Source organism: Suncus etruscus, chromosome 16 (assembly GCF_024139225.1).
Source record: "Suncus etruscus isolate mSunEtr1 chromosome 16, mSunEtr1.pri.cur, whole genome shotgun sequence".
Lineage (NCBI taxonomy): Eukaryota > Metazoa > Chordata > Mammalia > Eulipotyphla > Soricidae > Suncus > Suncus etruscus.
Genome location: NC_064863.1, coordinates 6,554,514 through 6,575,786, shown reverse-complemented (window position 1 = coordinate 6,575,786; position 21,273 = coordinate 6,554,514). Strand labels below are relative to the sequence as shown.

Genomic DNA, 21,273 nt, shown 5'->3' with positions numbered 1-21,273 from the left:
CTTGCAAGCAGCTGATCCAGGACCAAAGGTGGTTGGTTCGAATCCCGGTGTCCCATAGGGTCCCCCGTGCCTGCCAGGAGCTACTTCTGAGCAGACAGCCAGAGTAACTAACCCCTGAGCACCGCCGGGTGTGGACCAAAAACCAAAAAAAAAAGAATAGCTTATATATACATACATACACACATATACATATGCGTGTATGTATGTATATATATGGATGTTTGTAAAAGAAATATGTTAACGAGAGAGTTCAAGGGGTCGCCTACATGTAAAGGCCAGAGCTGGATCCTGAGCAATATACTGGTCAGAAGCGCAGCTCCAAAAACCAAAAAGGAAGGAAAGAAAGGAGGGAGCGGGGCCTGAGAGATAGCACAGCGGTGTTTGCCTTGCAAGCAGAAGATCCAGGACCTAAGGTGGTTGGTTCGAATCCCGGTGTCCCATATGGTCCCCCGTGCCTGCCAGGAGCTATTTCTGAGCAGATAGCCAGGAGTAAACCCTGAGTGCAGCCCGGGTGTGGCCCAAAAACGAACGGAAGGAAGGAAGGGAGGGAGGGAGGAAGGGGGAGAGAGAGAGAGAGAGAGAGAGAGAGAGAGAGAGAGAGAGAGAGAGAGAGAGAGAGAGAGAGAGAGAGAGAGGGAGGGAGGGAGGGAGGGAGGGAGGGAGGGAGGGAAGGAAGGAAGGAAGGAAGGAAGGAAGGAAGGAAGGAAGGAAGGAAGGAAGGAAGGAAGGAAGGAAGGAAGGAAGGAAGGAAGGAATGTGTAACTTGGATTCGATCCCTGGTAATACCATAGGGTCCCTCAGCACCGCCAGGAGTAATTCCTGAATGCAGAGCATCGAGTGACCCCTGAACATTGGCAAGTGTGACTCAAAAAACTAAAAAGAGAGAAAAAAAATGCTCAAGAATGTCAATTTTCTACTGGTGTATTTATTGTTGCTTCAGTCTTTCTAGCAAATCATTTAGAGCAAAGGACTTAACAGCTGGGTGGATCATATGGCTTTTCCACACAATACTTCCTTTTTCTTGTTAGGTTTCTTTTCTCTTTTCAGCCTCCTAAAGAATCAGAGTTCATCTCTTCAGAGCCAACTGGGGTCCTTGCCCTCCCTCTTGTCTCCCTTGTCGAGGGTCTGAAACCTTGTTAACAGGAAGTAAATCCCTTCTATCAAACACAGTCTTCTGTTGATTGTCTCCTTGCGAAAGGGTCAGAGCTGGGTCTCCCTTGTAACCGAATATTCCCAAGGGATCGTGGTGATTCCAGGCGTCCATAGGTAGTATATTCAGGTCAGATCTGGTTTCCCCTTCAGGGGCTTCAGGGGCTTTGTATCTGGGTCTGAAATCCTTCCAGTCTCATCCTCCTTCCCCATATTAAATGACATTCCTTGCACACAATATTGATACTTGAAAGCAGGTTGGAATAAGTACTTAATGACGACATATGCATTGCTGGGGCTCGTTGAGTAGGTTCTTAAATGTGTGTACTATGTGTCTTGGTTACAGATTGATGAGATTATATTGCTGAAATGAAGACATTTGCATTTTTTTTTTTTTTTTTTTTTTTTTTTGGTTTTTGGGCCACACCCAGTGACGCTCAGGGGTTACTCCTGGCTATGCGCTCAGAGGTCACTCCTGGCTTGGGGGACCATATGGGACGCCGGGGGATCGAACCGCGGTCCGTCCTAGGCTAGCGCAGGCAAGGCAGGCACCTTACCTCCAGCGCCACCGCCCGGCCCCGAAGACATTTGCATTTTTAGAGAGGATGGGGGGTTAGGGGAAATGAATTTGACTGTAACCTTTGTGATGGGACAGATAAAATTACCATGATGGGTAGATCAGCTATGAGATGAATATTAAGAAATTGCATGAGGGTGAGAGACACGGCAGAGATTAAGGTGCTTGCCTTGCATACAGCCAACCCCAGTTCCATGCCCAGCAGTACAAGTGACCCCCTGTGTTAGGTTACACCTTTTTTTTTTTTACCTAAAACAAAAATAATCTCTGGTTCCTTTGTTTGTTTACAACTTGGATTTACACCAAAACAAATCGTCTTACATGTAAAGTCCTGAGTGGGACTGGCTCAGGATAGCCTAAGCTATCTGTCCTTACTGCCCCACCTACTCTCTGGACTCAATATAAATGGCAGTTCTAGCAGGCAACTGACTCTCCATATGAAGTAGAAGACTGCCAGACTACATGTGTTTCACCCTCAGCTTGGTTTGGATTATTTCACATTTCATGTGATTCATACTCGTTCACCAGAGCTAGGGCACGTGGGGTGATTTTATACCCCTGCATCCTGCCAGGGGTGATCCTTGAGCACAGAAGCCAGTAATAGGTTCTGGACACCCATAGGTGTGGCCCAAGCCACCAGTCCCCACCAGAAAAGAAAGACTAACACAGACAGGAGTTAGAGAGTTTATTTCACACAGGTGGAGAAGGGCATGGGAAGTCAGTGGTTCTCTAGCCCTAGGAAAGGGAAAAGCAAGTTTATATAAAAATATGAGCACTTTACAGATTAGCTCATTCAGAACCAATAAATTTCTTAAGAAAATATTAAAGGAGGGGAAGAAGAGACAACACAGTGGGAAGGCTTTTGCCTTGCACACAGCTGACGTGGGACCTACCCGGGTTCGAACTCTGGCATCCCATATGGTCCCCCCCAAGCTTGCTAGGAGTGATTTCTGAGTGCAGAGCCAGGAGTAACACTTGAGTACCTCCAGGTGTGACCCAAAACCAAAAAAAAAGAAAAAAAGAGAAAGTATTAAAGGAAACTTCAGATTCTTCTAGCAAGGTTTTCCCCAGTGCTGGCAGAAATGGCACACCATACAGTCATTTGAAGTGAGCAGTGTGTGTGCCTTATTGTGTGTGTGTGTGTGTGTGTGTGAGTGCCTCAGTAGGTGTGCACTCTACCACTGAGCCACACCAATTTATTGATTGATTGGTTTTGGGGCCACACCCGGTGGCGCTCAGGGATTACTCCTGGCTCTGCGCTCAGAAATAACCCCTAGCAGGCTCAGGGGAACATATGGGATGCTGGGAATCTAACTGGTAAGAGTCCTGAAAGGCCCGGAAGACCCTTTTTGGAAGGACCCGAGTCTGGTCAGGATGCTGAGACAGTGGTCTAGCTCAATAGTGGACACCATTGCAGCCAAGTGTCCCTCAAATGTGGTGACAGGCCACCTTAGGCACTGCCTCGCAAGGCTGGTCCACATGTCATAGAGCAGAACAACTGGCCAGGAGCAGCTCACTCACAAACACTTGCTGTTTGCACTTCTTTTGTTTTGGGGCCACACCCAACAATGCTCGGGAGTTATTCCTGGCTCTGCACTCATGAATTCTCTTGACAGTGCTTAGTGGTCTATATGGGATGCTGAGGATTGAACCCGGCTCAGTTGCATGTAAGAATCTGTCTGGCCACTGTTCACACTATCTGAACTCTACTGCTTGTGCATATACGTTTCAAATATCACACACACACACACACACACACACACAATCTGGAATTGGGAACTAGAGCATTAGCAGTGAGGAGAGAATTTGCCTTGCAAGCAGCCGACCTGTGTTCCATCCCCGGTATCCCATATATTCCCTGTGCACTGCCACGAGTAATCCCTGAGCACAAAGCCAGGAATAAGTCCCAAGCATTTCTGGGGATGGCCCCCAAATAAAACAAAACAAAAAGTATTTAGAAATGACACAGCTAAGTGAGTTTTACCAAAGAGGAATTTTTTTGGACCTGTTCTAATTATAGAGTATTCCGGGGTCAGGAAGACACCTCATAGGGGCTAGAGTGACTACTGTATATGAAGACATTTGGGGTCCCATACCATACACTCCGCCAAGAGCTACCAAGAGCGCCTCATCCCCCCAATCACTAAGTGTAGACCTCCTCCCAAAATAAAAGTGAATTCCTACCTGAAGCTGCGTAGTCATTTTTACTCATACGCTCGTATTCACCACCACATCACAACTTCAGACAAGAATACTTTATTTTCTCATAAAAGTTCTACCAAAAATATGTATTTTACTTTAACTTAAAAAGGCGTCTTTGGAAAGGAAGACCCGAGTGAGTGGTACCAATTCAGCCCAAGCTTTTCCAACTACAGTGACAGGAAGAAGCCAACGGCGTGGATGGGATTGGCTTTAGTTGTTTGCTTTGTAGATAGAACAAAGTTCATTTCAGAAGCTTGACTTTGTCCTTGAATAGCTTCAGGCTGGGGTTCTTGCTGATTTTCCTGTTGAAGATGGCCAGCAGCTCCTCTTCAGACTGGTGCTGCTGGCTGGACACGGTGTAATACTGTGCCAGGACCTGCAAGGAGGAAATGGTCACCAGGGACATAGGGGCCTTCCGAAAGCAGGCTGGGCACTATGCCAGGCGCAGGTGGGATGAAAGCTCTGAGAAGGATCCACAGGGCCCTAACCCTACCCACTGTTGTTCAGATGTCAGGAGGGGGACAGGACTCAGCCAGCCACATCAGGGGATGCTCAAGGGTTACTCCTAGCTCTGCACTCAGGAATAACTCCTAATGGTGCTGGGGGACCATATGAGATGCTAGGGATCGAACCTGGGTGAGCTGAGCACAATTCAGGTTCCTTCCTGACTGAACTATGCTTGGGGTCCCCTCATGACTCTCTGCACGTAGGAACCCACGCAGCAACCATCATACCTTCTTCCTGAGCTTCTTCACTGAGATTTCATTGTCGGGGGCCTGTTTCAGCACGGCTCTAATAGTTCCCTTCCAGTTAAATTTACCTAAAACAGAAAACGCATGACTCTCTGCTTGGGCTCACTTCCTCAGAGAACAAAGCAGCAGTTCTGAACAAGCAGGCGGATGATGCAGTCAACCCAGTCTGGGGGGGGACAGTCACCGTACCCATCCCAGTGCTGTTCTGGAGTGGGGGGGTTGAGAGGGGCTGTGGTCGACATCAGCAGCACTACAAACTCCTGGGAGAGATCATAGGTTGACGGATGGATGGAAACCAGGAAGAGGCATCGAGCAGCTGAGAAGACTGCAGGATGCTTAAGCGCAGTCAATAAGAGAGAAGGAGATGAGACAAAGAAGCTTCGCTGTGCAAATGGGGAGGAGAAACAAAAGAATGGCAGTCAAGCTAGAAGACTCTTCTGGAGAATTCTTGGGACATAATGGCTTACAAGGAAGTGAATGGAACCAAAGATGTGAACCGTCTACCGTGTTCATAGACAAGAAGCTCCACGTGGGAGATGCACAACTCGACAGCTCCCCACAAGACTCACAGGCCTAATTGCTCACTTTTTTTTTTTTTTTTTTGGTTTTTGAGTCACACCCGGCAGCGCTCAGGGGTTACTCCTGGCTCTATGCTCAGAAATTGCTTCTGGCAGGCTCAGGGAACCATCCTTCTGCATGCAAGAGACATAAATGCCCTACCTCCATGCTATCTCTCCGGCCCCCCTAATTGCCCCTTTAAAATCCCAGCAAGACCCCACTAGGTAGGCACGGGCAGATTCTCCTTAAAACTGTGGTGAATATACCTATCCTGTTTCAGGGCATCCAGCATCTACAGGACTGGGCAAAGGGAGAGATTTGCAGATCAGTCCCAAAGAATAAAGAAGTCACAACAGACACAGAAAGTTGGATTTCTGATGAAGGGGCAAAAGCAGATCAGTATGGGGGAAGAAAGAGTCTTTTTGGGGTGGGAGGGTCATACCGGTGGCGCTCGGGGGTTACTCCTGGCTCTGTGCTCAGAAGCCGCTTCTGGCAGGCTGGGGGGACCTTATGGAATGCTGGGGATCAAAACTGGGCCGGTGGGGCTGGAGCTATAGCACAGCAGTAGGGTGTTTGCCTTGCACACAGCCAACCCAGGACCAACCCGGGTTTAATTCCTGGCATCCCATATGGTCCCCTAAGCCTGCCAGGAGCGATTTCTGAGCACAGAGCCAGGACTAACCCCTGAGTACTGCCTAGGATATGGGAAAGCTTGGCCAGGCAGGATATCCTGCAGGTGGAAATGGACAAAGGTCAATTTTTCTGCACACACATGTGAGGCACATCCTCATGGAGGGAGGGATACCCCCGTTCCTGCTGCACAACCATTCTCCAAAGAGCTGGACTTCCCCCCCCCCCCCAAGACTAGGTAATGCAGCAATATGACATTGCTCACAAGCACAGGAAGCTGGTGAAGCCCCCAACATCCTTGCAAACCCTCAAAGAGTCAGAAAGTAAAACAAGCACCAGGGAAGAATAGCAGGGCCAGTGGGGCTATGTCCAGAATGGGGACGAGCCATGCCGCAGAGCCTGGGGGCTCACCAGAAGGTGACATTGTATGTGTGTGAGTCATCACGTGGGGAGACCTCAAGCATGCTGTTTGCACACACATACGCAAGCCTGTGGGTCTGCAAGAACCCACACACACCCAGCAGGGATGGGGCATCGAAGGGCACTGAGAGGCTCCCTGCAGAGGGCAGCTGGGACCTGGTTCCCTGGGCCCCATGCAGCCATACCTTGGGCAGGTGCTTCTGGGGCATCTGCTGCCCCTTCGTCAGAGGCCGGTCCTGGCACGGTGTTCTTTTTCTTCTTGGATGCTGCTTCCACAGGGGCGGAGGCTAGGGTGGAGGGGACAAAGTTTGCATTTCTTTTTTTGATTTTTGGGCCACACCCGTTGGACACTCAGGAGTTACTCCTGGCTCTGTGCTCCGAGATCGCTCCTGCCTTGGGGGACCATACGGGACACCAGAGATCGAACCCAGGTCTGTCCCGGGTCAGCCGCATGCAAGGCAAATGCCCTACTGCTGCGCCATCACTCCGGCCCCCAGAGTTTGCATCTACATATGGATGGACAGCAGTAGCCCCATAAATGGGGGGACCACCATAGGGTCCTCCCTCTGCAACCCCAACATGTGGGGTGCTGTTGCAAGTCAGCCCCTGAAGAGGTTGACTGATGGAGGGATGGAGGATGAGGCCTTTCTCTTCCAGCTCGGAGCATGCATCTGCCACCCTGTCTAGCCTTCGGTTCTGAGATGAAACGGCGGGTAAACAGCTCGCAGACAGTCAGGCTTGTGGAAATATGGCAGACGCGTGCTCCGAGCTGGAAGAGAAAGGCCTCATCCTCCATCCCTCCATCAATCAACCTCTTCAGGGGCTGACTTGCAACAGGGTGCCTGCCTTTCCTCCTGGCAGAGTGGACCCGACCAGCTCAGTTCAGCCTGGCCCAACCCAATGCAGGCCAATCCAGCCTAGTCCAGAAACACCAAGCCCCCCACTGCCCACACCCCCATCTTCCAGGCTAAGCACCTTCCGAGTGCTTGCGCTTCCGTTTGCCTCTGCTCGCCTCTGGCGCCCCATCCCCAGCGATGACCCCATTCTCAGCATGCTGGCCTTTCCGCTTCTTCTTCCTCGTGGGGCCAGCGGCCTTGGGGTCATCCTGCTCGCCAGCCTCCTCGGCCGCCACAGAAGCGGGGTCCAGCCTACGCTTCTTGAGCTTCTGGCCCTTGCAGTTGGCATGGTGGTCCTCCAGCCTCAGCTCCTTCTTCTCCTTCGTGCGGATCTTCTGCCACTCCTCCTTCCGCTCCCGCTTGTTCTTCTTGGCCACCGCGGGCTTTGCCCCCCCTGTCTCGTCTGCCCCAGGAGGGGGCTTCTTGGTGGGGGCTCCTGTGGCAGAGTGCGGGTGGGCTGCCACAGGGCCAGGGGGCTTCTGCTCTGGGTCCTTAGGAAACAGAACCAGACTTGTTTTTTGTTTTGGAGCCACACCCTACACACTCAGGGGTTACTCCTGGCTCTGCACTCAGACACTGATCCTAGCAGGCTCAGGGGACCATAAGGGATGCCAGGGATCAAACTTGGGTCCCCCACCCAGATCAGCCACCTACAAGGCAAACGCCCTACTGCTGTGCTATCACTCCAGCCCAGAACCCAGAATTTTGAGTGTGTAGCCTGGACACCACCAGGCTCAGCAGCTCTCTCTGTCCTGCAGAAAAAGGGGTGCCTGGGGCATATGAGCGCAGACCCTACCCTGCCAGCTGCTGCAGAGTCAGGAGATCAAAAATCGCTCCTGGCAGGCTCGGACCACAGGGGATGTCAGGGGTCAAACCCGGGTCTGTTCCCGATCCAGTCCCTGCATCTGCTCTGAACCCACTTCCTCATTCTCACAGTCAAGTGCTCCGTGTGGGGCCCCCCAGATTCCAATGCACAGGATAAAGGAGAGGCTGGCCATGCAGGCCTGAGGAAGTTGGGGGACCAGAGAAGACCCCCGCTGACTGCAAGGCTTATTTCACAGCCATCCTAATACAGCCCCTCTCTATCAGCCCCTTTGATCAAAATACAACAACTATGGGGCCAGACAGATGATGAAGTGGGTAGGGCACTTGCTATGCAGGCAGGTTTGATCCCCGGGATCCCATATGGTTCGCTGAGCCCTACCAGGACTGAGTCCTGAGCACAGAGCCAGGAGTAAGCCTTGAGCACTGCCAGGTGTGATCTAAAAACAAATCCTGCTGGGAGCCAGGAGGTTCGATCAGCATTGAGTTTGGCAGCCCTCCGCCATGCCAAGGGCCTCTTTAACCGGGCCTAGGAAGGGGTGCTGGACATGGGTCACCCCAGCACCCCTCTACCTCCTTCCTCTGGTGCTCCAGGGCTTTTCCTGGCCACATGGCTGGGCAAGCCAGCAAGGTGGGTCCCTTGGTGGAGTTTATTGGTTTTCCTAGGCTTTCCCCATTTCCTTCCCGGCTCCAAAGGGAGGGTCTGGGGGTGTGGGCTCTGACCTTCTGGCCTTCTAGCTCGGGAAGGATCTCCTTCCTTCCTGGGAACCAAGAGGAATAGCAGCACAATAGGTTCTGGCAATAGGACTTACCAGGGAAGTTTCCTTATTAAACCTGTGCATTGTGAAACCGCGCGGCCCCGCACAGAACATTATGACAAATTTATTGATATCATTGGGTTTCATTGCTTGTCATTATCTGAACGCTGTCCAGGAGCTCGTTTTATTCCTTTACTCCCTCACTCCCATCTCTTGTTACCCCACATTTAACCATTTTTCTGTACTAATGATTTTTTTTTTTTGGCCAAGGTGAATTACATATCTTTCCCAGTAATTTTTTGGGTGGAGTCTGAAGCTTCAGCAGGCAACTCGTCACGGCAAGGTTCCATGCTGTAGGCTTTTTGGCCAAGATAAGGTGAAGATGCAGCCTTGGCTGCCCCTCACAGCCTTCTCTCTCCTTCCTCCCTGTCCCCAGGGTTATTTCTAGACACCTGCTCAGGGTCCCAGCAAGTGGGTTCCAGTGAGGTGCAATTTAAAAGAGACCCCAGGCTTCCTTGCTCCTGCAAGGGGCTGGGAGGGGACTGGTGAACTTTCAACTTCCAGCAATTAGGAAGAAAACACCTCTCGGGGAGTCAGAAGCTTCAGCAGGCAACAAGGGGAGGACATGACTCCATGTTCTCTTCGCTTGTCCAAATCACAGACCAAAGTGGTGTCTCGGAAACACCCCCCTCCCTCTTGACTATTTCTCAAACACAAAAGGGACATGTGTATCTCCTCTGTATATCTCAGATGTATTCCCTTAACATCTATAACTCTTTTCGAACATCCTCATATAGTGACAATTTTGCCCACTGGATTTGTTATTTGATTGTTTGATTTTCCCCCTTTGAGATCTGTTTTATGAGCAATACTGGTAGAAGAGTATCTCTGTATAGATTTCATGTTTGAACCAAGTTATGGGGAATGTTGGACTTTATTCGTCGGCCCCCAGATGCACCAACAATATCTTGTGGCATTGCTTCTCTTTTGCATAGGCACATTAAAATGGGAAAATAATACATATGCAAACAAGTTCTTATCTAATAGAGATGGGAGCACAAATTTGGTAATATAATTAGGCCTTTTACCCTGAACATTGGCATAATGATTTGGCTCAGGCCTCAGAAGAATGGGCATCGCCCACACACACCTGAACAATGGATACCATCTATGGAAACAACCACAATTGTCTTTAACATTACCAGGATCCAAGCCTCTATCAGGGAAACCTACCACTGCTTTGGCATTGACTTACTCCAACAAGTGCTCCCAACACCCAGACAACTCAGCAACAGTCTGCATGCAGGGCAGATTGCTCTGCATCAGCCTGACATTGATGAAAGAAATGCACAGAATCCAGAGTCTTTAAATATAAGAATCTGATACCAACAATAGCTAAAGTGTGAAAAAGTTTCACCGGGACCTTGAGAATGACTCGAGTTGGACTCGGACTGGTATGCCTGGAACCCAGAGTCGGTCTTATGCCAATAAACTTCTGGGGTGAGGCCTTTTCGTAATCAGGTCAAGGATTTTTTTCCATTTTCCCATTCTTCTGGACCTATGCAAACAACAGCGATTGCCACTACCACACCTTTACTTTTTTTACTCTTATCCTTTGAGGAAAAAATAATACAACTAACTGAACTTAAAAACAAATAACAGTAGTAGAACGCCTGTCTTGAATACAGGTAGGGGATGGGAAGGGAGGAGGGGGTAATGTTACACTGGTGAAGGGGGGTGTTCTGGTTATGACTGTAACCAAACTATGATCATATTACTTAAATAAAAAATTTATTTAAAAAATCCTCCCAAACAAACAAACAAACAAACAGGGGCTGGAAAGATAGCATGGAGGTAAAGCGTTTGCCTTGCATGCAGAAGGTCGGTGGTTTGAATTCCGGCATCCCATATGGTCCCCTGAGCCTGCCAGGAGCGACTTCTGAGCAGAGCCAGGAGTAACCCCTAAGTGCGGCCGGGAGTGACCCAAAAACCAAAAAAAAAAAAAAAAAAAAAAGACACAAACAAACAAACAAACCTCTAATAGCCCTGGAGCTGGGCTGGGACTCAAGGGCTTAGGAGGGAGAAGGCGGGTGTCAGTGGAGATAGGTGGGGGACCTTCAGGCTGTTTTGGGGAGCAGGTGTACAAACAGGAGTAAATAAAGGAGGGGCTCACTTTGTCCTAGTCAACCCCTATGCCTGGCAAAACAGCAGCAAGTCAGAGAATAGGAGGGGATGGAACGAGGTCTGCTGCAAGCCCCCCACTCTCCAAGGGGACCCCCATGAACCCAGCCACATGGGGCAGAATGAAGAGCCACTGAAATTGAGCAGGAAGGGGATGGAGCCATCTAGCAACCAGCTGTGCCCCTCTCATCCCCGACTCCAGCCTCACCCACATGTGCCTGTCACTGTCCTATATTCCTAATCACCAGACACAGGCCCCATGGCACACAAGGACCCGTCCCTGCCCGGCTGCCTGCACTGGGTAACGACCCTCTCCTCACAGTCCCCCACTTTTCCCCGTGGCACAGCCCTCTCCTCTGTCAGGGACGGCCACACTCTGCCCAGAGTTCCTGATCCTCCCAACATGCCTGTTGCCTCATTTCTTTCCTTTTTCTGGTTTTGGGGCCACACCTGACAATGCATAGGACTTATTACTGGCTCTGCACACAGGGATCACTGCTGGTAGAGCTGGGGAAACCAAGTGGGATTCTGCAGATCAAACCCAGCGCAAGGCAAGAACCCTGCCCACTGTCCTGTCTCTGGGTCCTGCTGCCTGATTTTGTTGTTGTTGTTTTGTTTCGGGGCCACACCCAACAGTGCTCAGGAGTCACTCCTGGCTCTGTGCTCAGAAATTTCTCCTGGCAGGCTCAGACCATATGGGATGCCAGGGATCGAACCCAGGTCTGTTCCAGGTCGTCTGTGTGCAAGACAAACACCCTACCGCTGTGCTTTCACTCCAGCCCCCTGTGCTGCCTGATTTCTTTCCTTTATGGGCCACACTGGGCAGTTTGCAGGGATTACTCCTGGCTCTACACCCAGAAATTACTCCTGGCAGGCTACCAGTACTGTCTGCTTTCTTTTGTCTTTTTTTGGAGGGGGGCACATCCAGCAGCACTCAGAGATTACTCCTGGCTCTGTAGTCAGGAATTGCTCCTGGCAGACTCGGGGGGACCATATAGGATGCCAAGAATCGAATTCCGGTAGGCCACGTGCAAAGGAAACACCCTCCCCACTGTGCTCTCGCTCCAGCCCCAGCCCTGCCTATTTTCTAAGTCTAGCACCCCTCTAGAGTGGGAACCAGGAGCAGACACCAGGGTTCGAGACCTTTCCTGGCAGGACTAGAAACCCTTCTCTGCACTGCCCTCAACCTAGTCTTCCCATAAAGGGAGGCTTGAAGAGTTGCTGACCAAGAACATTGACTCAACCTCCCCCACAAGGGACACCCCCACCTCCTCAGCCCACCGCCCTCAGGAGCCTGGGCCCCACTTACGTTGCTGGCTGCTTCTGAGAAGAGACTCCACACCTGGTCCAGCAGTGACTCGCTGTGAACCTTAAGGCTGTTCTTCATCCAGTTCTGGAAGGGGAAGAGAACCAGCCGCTGGTCCTGCGTCCCCACTGGAGCCACTCACTGGCTTCCCTGAACCCCGGGTCCCGGCCAACACACCTACCTGGAATTTGGCCTTTTTCCGGGGCACGTTGTCAAAGCCACTAATGTGCTCTAGGAGTTCCTTCACTTTGGGGCTGATGTTGGACCTTTTCATTAACTCGTTAATTTTCTACCAAAACAAGCAAGCAAACAACATGAAATAAGTAGAGCTAAAAAGCCAGTCAATGCCCCCCACATCCGGCACCCAAGTGGGTCTCATCACACCAGTCTGGCTCCCGCCCACCCAGCTTGGGGACAGGTTCCGAGACCCTGTATTTGCTCGAGAAAGTGGCAGTGTCCAATAGGCCTTGCCAGAGTCAACAGCACCACACGAAAGAGGTAGCTGAGGGGCCAGAGCAATAGCACAGCAGGTGGGGCATTTGCCTTACACAAGGCTGACCCCCAGATTAGATTCCCTGGCATCCCATCAGGTCCCCTGAACCTGCTAGGAGAGATTTCTGAGCTCAAAGCCAGGAGTATCGCTAGGTGTGGCCTAAAAACAAACAAACAGCTAAGTAGCCAAGCTAGTAAGGAGAAAGCAGAATTTTCCAGAGTGGTAGCTCAGAGGTAGGGCATTTGACTTGCATGGCATGAGAGATGCGGGTTAGATTCCTGGCAACCCATATGGTCCACCGAGCCAGGAGATATTTCTGAGAGCAGAGCCAGGAGTGAAACCTGAGTACTGCAGGGTGTGGCCCCAAACACAAAAACAAGCAAAAAAAAAAAAACCATTAAATGCAGGGGCCAGACAAGAACACAGCAGGAAGGACTTTTGCCTCGCACACAATCTGGGCTCAATCCCCTGGCATCCCACAGGATTCCCCAAGACCCATTAGGAGTAATTCCTAGGCAGAACCAGGAGTAAGCCCCTAAGCAATGCCAATTGTGGCTAAGAAAACAAAGCAAACAAAAAATAAATAAGAAATCTTCAACTTTGATTGCAAACCTTGCCACAAAGTAAAATACCATTTTGGGGATTCGGCCAAAGATATGCATTAAGGATCGAGCACTCAGCATCCTAAGACAACGAGACAGCGAGACAGCGACAAGAGAGAAATGATGAGTGCCAGCCCCAGACATGGGGCCAGTCTGCACCTACCTACCAGCCAGATACTAGCCCCTACTTCTGCCTGCTGCCACACAGGCAGGGGAGGGACAGCCCTGGGGGGAAGGTGGGGCCCTTACCTGCAGCCAGACCTGCTGCTTCACATCTCCCTTGTGGCTTTTGCCTTCGTACCCCTTGCCGCCGTACTTCTGGTCCTCGCTGAGGCATTTCACATGGTTCTTGTAGTCGTCGCCCCTGGGGAGACACTCACATGAGGGCAGCATCCAGGCTAGCCTAGAACTTCCACTACCCAACCCACACTCCTTTCCCTGCAAGGCGAAGGCTTCTCTGGAAACGAGACCCTACCGCTTTAGGCAGCAGGAGAAATGAGAGCCCGAAGCCAGGCTGGGATTCATTTGGGGGAGTGGAGTGAGGGGGCTCCACAAAAATGCTGGGGGTCAGGGCTAGAATGATAGAATAGCAGGAAGGGTGTTTGCCTTGCATGCAGCCCACCTAGGTTTGATCCCCGGGATCCCATATGGTCCCTAGAGCCCACTAGGAATAATTTCTAAGCAGAGAGCCATGAGTAACTCCTGAGCACCACCAGGTGTGTGCCCCCCCCAAAATAAATATAGACCCCGGAGACTCAATGCTCTGCCCCACATGGGTTTCACCTCAAATCCTAACATCAGTGACCCATCCCAGGGGACAATTTTTAGTGGTCCCATGCACACCAAGAACTGATAGAAGCAGCAGCACTGAGTCAGTAGAAGGTTCTAGACTTCAGATGTTGGGGTGGGGTGGGAGAACAGTCTGACCACAATCTCAAGCAGTTTTCAAGGGGCCTCAGGGAAATGTCCAGGGCCATGTCAGAGGAAGCATCTGCTCAAACCCACTGGACACGGATGGTTTCCCCTGGGGATTAGCTCTGAACAAAGGTGCCCGGATGCTTCCAGACTATTCCTTGTTCCCCTTGCAGCAATGGGGATGGAATGTGGGGCCTCACCCTGGTAGGCATGTGCTCTATGGCAGATGTTTTTGACTTAAACACCATGGTTACGGGGCCAGAGAGATAGCACAGTGGTAGGGCATTTCCTAGCATGTGGTCCGACCTGGGAAGGACCTGGTCCAATTCCTGGCATCCCCGTATGGTCCCCAGCCTGCTGGGGGGTGATTTCTGAGTGCAGAGCCAGGGAGTGACGCTGAATGATGCTGAGTGTGGCCCAAGAACCAATCAATCAATCAATAAATAAAGTTTAAAAAAATAAACACCACGGTTACAAGGTTGTTCATACTGTTTTTGAGTTTGTTTGTTTTTTTTTTATCATACCCAATGATGCTCAGAAATTAACGCCTGGGCAGTACTCAAGAGACACATATAGGCTGGTGAGGAATGAACCTGTGCCAGACGTGTGCAAGGGAAGCACCCTCCCCATTGTACTAGCTCTGGCCTGGGCAGTTATTTCCGGTGGTAGGGATTGGGGGGCTGCCCTGCAGAGTGGAAAGGTCCAAGAGGCCCCTCAACACTGTGCCAGATCCCCACTTTTTCAGTACCACTGCTTGAAAGGAAACAAGTACAGACACTAACTAACACCCAAAGGCCAGAGCCAGGGTGATTCCTTCTGGAAACAGCCAGAGACACTGAACCCCAGAGACTGTTGGTCCTGGGCGGAGCTGCACACAGGCCATCTGTATGTACCCTGTAGAGACCCCAGCAGACACTGAGGCTCCTTACCATGGGCCCTATGGTGTTCAGGGTACGTGTTGGGCCTCACCTCAGGGGTACTCCTGGCTCTGTGCTCAGAAATCTCTCCTGGCAGGCTCAGGGGACCCTATGGGATGCCAGGAATCAAACTCGGGTCTGTCCAGAGTTGGCCGCGTGCAAGGCAAATGTCCTACAGCTATGCTATCTCTCTGGCCCAGCACATCACTTCTTTCAGCTTTACTCCCCTCAACAATGCCTCCTATTTTAGAGCTCGGTTGGGCCAGGTGCTCCGGAAACTGGGACCCACCTGCAGGAATGTGCAGAACTTACCAGAAATCCTTCCCACAATCAATGCAAGAAAGGCACTCGCAGTTCTGGCAGGCAGCCACGGTGTTTCTCCACTTGCGCTTTCTTTACTGATATCGCCACAGGCGTTGCATGTAAAAAATACCATTTTTTTTTTAATAAAAAAGCTAACCGAGTTTCCCGCCGCACAAGAGATTTGAAGCCTTGTCCTACAAGCATGAGAAAGGAAGACGAGGATCAGTGTTGGGATGACGTGGACCTTCTTCTCAACCTGAGCACTGATGGTGGTGGCCCTTAAAGAAACAAACAAACAAAAAAGATTCAATTAGTCCAGAGCAATAGCACAGCGGTAGGGCATTTGGCCTTACACTAGCTGATCTGGGTTCAATCCCTGGCATCCCATATGGTCCCACGAGCCTGCCCAGAGCGATTTCTTTTTTCTTTTTTTTTTTTCTTTTGGTTTTTGGGCCACACCCTGGTAACGCTCAGGGGTTACTCCTGGCTATGCGCTCAGAAGTTGCTCCTGGCTTGGGGGACCATATGGGACGCCGGGGTGATCGAACTGTGGTCCCGTCCAAGGCTAGCGCAGGCAAGGCAGGCACCTTTACCTCTTGCGCCACCGCCCGGCCCCCACCCAGAGCGATTTCTAAGTGTAGAGCCAGGAGTATTCCTTGAGCACCCCCACCGGGGTACAGTCCCAAAAAACAACAAAACAAAACAAAACGACTCAACATGAAACAGAATGCCCCAAATATAAGAAATCTAAGCAGAAGAAAGGGACTTATTTTTACTATCCTTGCTAGAAATACATATTATAGTAGAAATACATATTAATTATTACATATTTATTAATTAATATTTGTTGGGGGGCTGCTTGAACCCTGAGCATAACCGGAACCTCTGAAACTTCAGACTCTACATACATCCAGAGGCACCCATGCCCTAAGGACAAAGGAAATAGCTAAACTCTAAAGTATATTCAAAGCAGCCATCCACCCAGCCAGAGAGAAGTTACCCATATAGAACAACTTGCCTTTGTGTTAGCAAAAGATTAATGTGTTTACAGCTGATGTTTTATTTATGCTTGCTGAGTAAAATTTATAAGATCCTGTTTGGTAACGTTTTACACACTCGTGCTTTCAGTACAAACAAGATAATGATTAGCATTTTACATGTGCTCAAGTCTGCCTCTTTACCCCTCCCTATTTCCTGCCCCAAGCTTAAGCGGATAAGCGCTTGCAAGCTGTAATTGGTGGAAAATTGAGTGACGTACTTGTAACACCCCCATGACGTATTTTTGCCTTTAAATGCCAGTCTCCCCAAGCAATAAATCCTTTTGAACAGCGTGGGCCCGGAGAGATAGAACAGCGGGCGTTTGCCTTGCAAGCCAGGACCAAAGATGGTTGGTTCCAATCCCGGTGTCCCATATGCCATATGTCCCCCGTGCCTGCCAGGAGCTATTTCTGAGCAGACAGCCAGGAGTAACCCCTGAGCAATGCCGGGTGTGGCCCAAAAACAAAAAACAAAAAAACAAAAAAAAGCTCTCTTCTTACTAACCTCAAGTTTACTTCACAGATCAGCTCTGCTCGAGGGAACCCACAAATTACTAGCAACCTCCATTCCCACACCCCCGCGGGTCGGGGGTCCCCCATCGGGGGTCGCATATATTAATTATTAAGTCCTGGGTGGTGGTGACAGTTATTATTTCTAGTGTTCATTTTTTTCTTGGCCACACCCAGAAATGTTCAGGAACCATTCCTGATGGTGCTTGGGGGACCGTATGGGGTGCTGGGGACTGAAGCTGAGTCAACCAGTTTCAAGCACATATGCGCATGACCCACAGCTCTATCTCTCTGCCTCTTCCACTTCTAGACTGAGAGGGGGACCAGGGAAGGAATGCTTTGGAAGCTTTAGACCTGGCTGGGTGACTGACTCAGCTGAAGGAGCCCACACAATACCAGCTACTCCCCCCCCCCCCCCACACACACACCCTGGGGAGCTGCTGCCCAAAGTAAACAGCAATTCAGGGGGGATTGCCTGTCCCTGGGGGCATCTCACAGCCATTTTCTCTCTGCTTTCCCATGCTAGGACCCAGTCTGGTGTGCTTAAGAGATAGAAAGAGTGTGTGTGTGTGTGTGGGAGAGAGAGAGAGAGAGAGAGAGAGAGAGAGACAGAGAGAGGAGAGAGACAGAGACAGAGAGAGAGACAGAGAGAGACAGAGACAGAGACAGAGAGACAGAGAGAGAGACAGAGAGAGACAGAGAGAGCACAGTAGTAGGGTGTTTGCCTTGCACGCAGCGACACAGGACGGACCCGTTTCAATTCCTAGCATTCCATGTGGTCCCCGAGCCTGCCAGGAGCAATTTCTAAGTGCAGAGCCAGGAGTAACCTCTGAGCGCTGCCAGGTGTGGCTCAAAAACCAAATACCAAAAAAATGAGGAGAGAAGAGGAAAGAGAGAGAGAGAGAGAGAGAGAGAGAGAGAGGAGAGAGAGAGACAGAGACAGAGAGACAGAGAGAGACAGAGAGGGAGGGAGGGAGGGGGGGAGGGAGAGAGAGATAAAGGGGCACCTAAGATCCTTAGGGTGCTCCAAGCCAGCTGTTCTGTTCTCCCAGGAGCCCCCAAGGGGAGACAGAGAGCACCCAGGGTATCCCAGGCTGCAAGGAGGTTGGGAGGTGGGGGGGTAAACACCAGAAAGTGTAAATACTACAATCTTACAGAGAGGATGTGTGAAAACTCCTTCCTTCCTACCCCAGACTGAGAATAGGGCGCTTTTTATTTATTTAGATTTATTTATTTATTTTTTGCTTTGAGGCCACACCTGGCAGGGATCAGGACATGCTTCTGGCTTTGCACTGGCTCAGGGTTTCATATGGGATGGACCAATGTGAACTGGATGCAAGAGAATAGGGCAATTTCTGCAAGTGACAGATGAGGAAATTTCCAGGACCGGACAGATGGAGAAGCTTTCAGACTGACTGGACAGATGGGGATATTTCCAGGAGTGACAGATGGGAAATTTCTGGGACCGGACAGATGGGGAAGCTTCCGGGACTGAGAGCTGAGGAAATTTCCAAGACTGACAAATGGGGAAATTTCCAGGACTGACAAAAGGGGAAGCTTCCAGAATCGGCCAACCACACCTTTGGAAAATTCCTGCTATGGGGCTCCGACTGCTCTTGGACTCCCGGCCCATATCCCAGCTTGCCCTTGGGGCTGAAGCCATACACCATGCTCCCAGGGTTCCAAGCACCTCCTTCTAGAAGCAAAGGCACATGCACAGAGCAAAGTGAGCACAAGAACTCCAGGTTAGCACCACAGCAGCTTCATGCTCCAGACCCTATTTAGAGGGGCTGGGGATGCCGTTACCTCCATCCACTTGCCCCACTCGCCCACCCAGTCCTCAGCCAGGGCCCCCTGGTGCTTAGGACCCTCCTGCTGCCCAGCCCCTCCCAGCCCCTAGAAGAAGTGTAGGGGATCCAAAGAGATAGCACAGCAGAAGGGTGTTTGCCTCTTGCATGCAGCTGACCCGGAAGGGACTGGGTTCGATTCCAGCATCCTATATGGTCCCCCAGCCTGCCAGAAGTAATCCTGAAAAGCCACTGGGTGTAGCCCCCAAACCACCAATCAATCAATCAATTAAGTTTAAAAAAAGAAAAAAGGTCCAGCTGAGGTTGAGGGTGACAGTAAGAAGCCCCCTCAGCTGAACAAGCCTTGGGCCAAGGGTTCAAGGATCTGAGCTAAATAGAGGCCACATTTGTCCTATGAAACTCGCTTCCCTATTTAATGTGTGGACTGTCCATCCCAGAGTGCCCCCCTCCCTGTCCAGCTACAGAAAGGCTTCCTGTCCCCACCCAAACCACTCTTTTAAATGTGGTCTCGCCCAGTATCATCGAATTTTTCAGACCCCCTGCCTGTGTGTAGAATATCACCAGGACCCTTGTAAAGGCTGGATTTTGTGGCAGCGGGAGAGACTGAAAGTTCTCACTCTGTCTCTGTCTCTGTCTCTGTCTCTCTCTCTCTCCCCCCTCCCTTCCCTCCCTCTAGGTCACACCTGGTGGTGCTCAGGGGCTACTCCTGGCTCTGCACTCAGAAATCACTCCTGGCAGGCTCAAGGGACTATATGGGATGCTGGGAATTCAAACATGGGTCTGTCCAGGGTTGGCCGCTTGCAAAGGCAAATGCCTTAACCGCTATGCTATCGCTCTAGTTCAGAGATCTGTTTTTAATCTGCTTTCACACACTTTATGCATCATCTCATCTCTTTACAAACAGCTGTGTCCTCATATTCTGCAAAGTTTCTCAGCCACACCCAGGCTCTCACTTACACCCCAGCATTCTGCCACCAAGGGCCAACTGCAAAGTCCCCATCAAGCATTGTGTCTTCAAGAGAGTCACTGTCTGTCCCTGCTTGGTTTCAAATTCTTCTCTCTTCTGTAGAGCAGAGGTTCTATATACAGATGACAATCCAGCAGGCACCCCACATGGGTCCTCCAAGCCCCAGCAGAGCACAGTCAGGAGTCAGCCCTGAGGCACTGTGTTGGTGGAACATCTAAAAAAAGGATGTCAGACCACCAGAACTTCCCCTCCAGGGAAGAGGAGATCCAGAAACCCAGAGAAACGAAGCAGAAGGAGATCATCCGGATCTACACTTAAATGCCCAAGATGCTCTCAGGTTGTATTCCCGCTGGGGCCTGAGAGCTTGCTGTTTGCAAATAAATAAATAAATAAATAAATAAAACCTTTAGATATAGGTACACCTCTTCTTAGTGCATCTAATAACAAGCAGACAAGGTGGGAAGGTCCCTTCTATCCCCTCACCGCAATTCCAGCATCCCATTCCAGCACAAACCTCACATGATCTATTGAAACCACATATCTATTAAAACCATCCCAGTAGGCAATCAGTGCACAGAGCTCTGGGGGGAACCCCATCAGTGCAGACCTGTACTCCCGCACCCTCCTCCTCCTACCTGGTGGATAAAAAAAAGGGCAGAACCCTGCAGCAAAGTCTAAAGTTCACTTGTGCACCTAAAACGGCATGTGTCAACCCTCCCTGTCAGCATAGGCGGTGCTGGGGACCCCCCATGGGATGCATGCTCCAGGATCCAGGACTCTTGACATCCTTCACCCCCACTCATGAGGCTGTCCTGCATGCAGCAATGGGTTCCCTAGATCCCCCCCCATCCCTGCACCCTGGGCCTTGCAGGACCCATGCCCGTAGGAAATGGAGCTACCCAAGAACCAAATGCCACATGTACCTAGACCTGAATGAAGCATGAAGCCCGGGGCAAAATAATTAAATAAATAAATAAATGACCTTTAGTGTGTATGTCATTAATTGCCCTGCTAGGAAAACAGGCTCTAGCAGTCCCAGCTCAGTGCATTGCATCGCTTTCTCCCATCCTGGACTTGGGGCCTCCCGGGGACGTGGATCTGCTGCCCGGAGCCCCCTCACCTGTCCGCCGGGGCCCGCCAATAGTACACCCACAAAGGCACGTGTCAACCCCCTATCTCCCGGGTGATGGTGCTGGGGACCCTTATGGGTCGCATGCTCCAGGATCCAGGACTCCCAAAGAACAGACGAACACCCCCCACCTCCACCAGGCAGTCTGTCCCCCACCCCTGTGCAGCGAGGGGGGGTGCCCTGGATCTGCCCCCCATCCTTGCACCCTGCACCCTGGGCCTTGCAAGACCATGCCCCTAGGAAAATGGAACTCTCCAAGAACCGGATGCCACATTGCACCTAGGCACTGAATGAAGCATGAAGCCCGCGGCCAATAATTAAGTAAATGAATAAATAAATAA

At 50.8% G+C, this 21,273-nt stretch overlaps 1 protein-coding gene across 1 annotated transcript; it reads right to left on the bottom strand.

Moving 5' to 3' along the window:
* Positions 1–3,968: 3,968 nt before the first annotated feature.
* On the bottom strand, positions 3,969–15,614 carry LYAR (Ly1 antibody reactive). The gene is given in 10 exon segments (XM_049789797.1): positions 3,969–4,304; positions 4,663–4,748; positions 6,474–6,575; positions 7,264–7,675; positions 12,255–12,338; positions 12,433–12,540; positions 13,596–13,710; positions 15,491–15,549; positions 15,551–15,580; positions 15,582–15,614. Coding segments are annotated over 10 exon segments (1,164 nt in total). The 3' UTR covers positions 3,969–4,169.
* Positions 15,615–21,273: the final 5,659 nt, after the last annotated feature.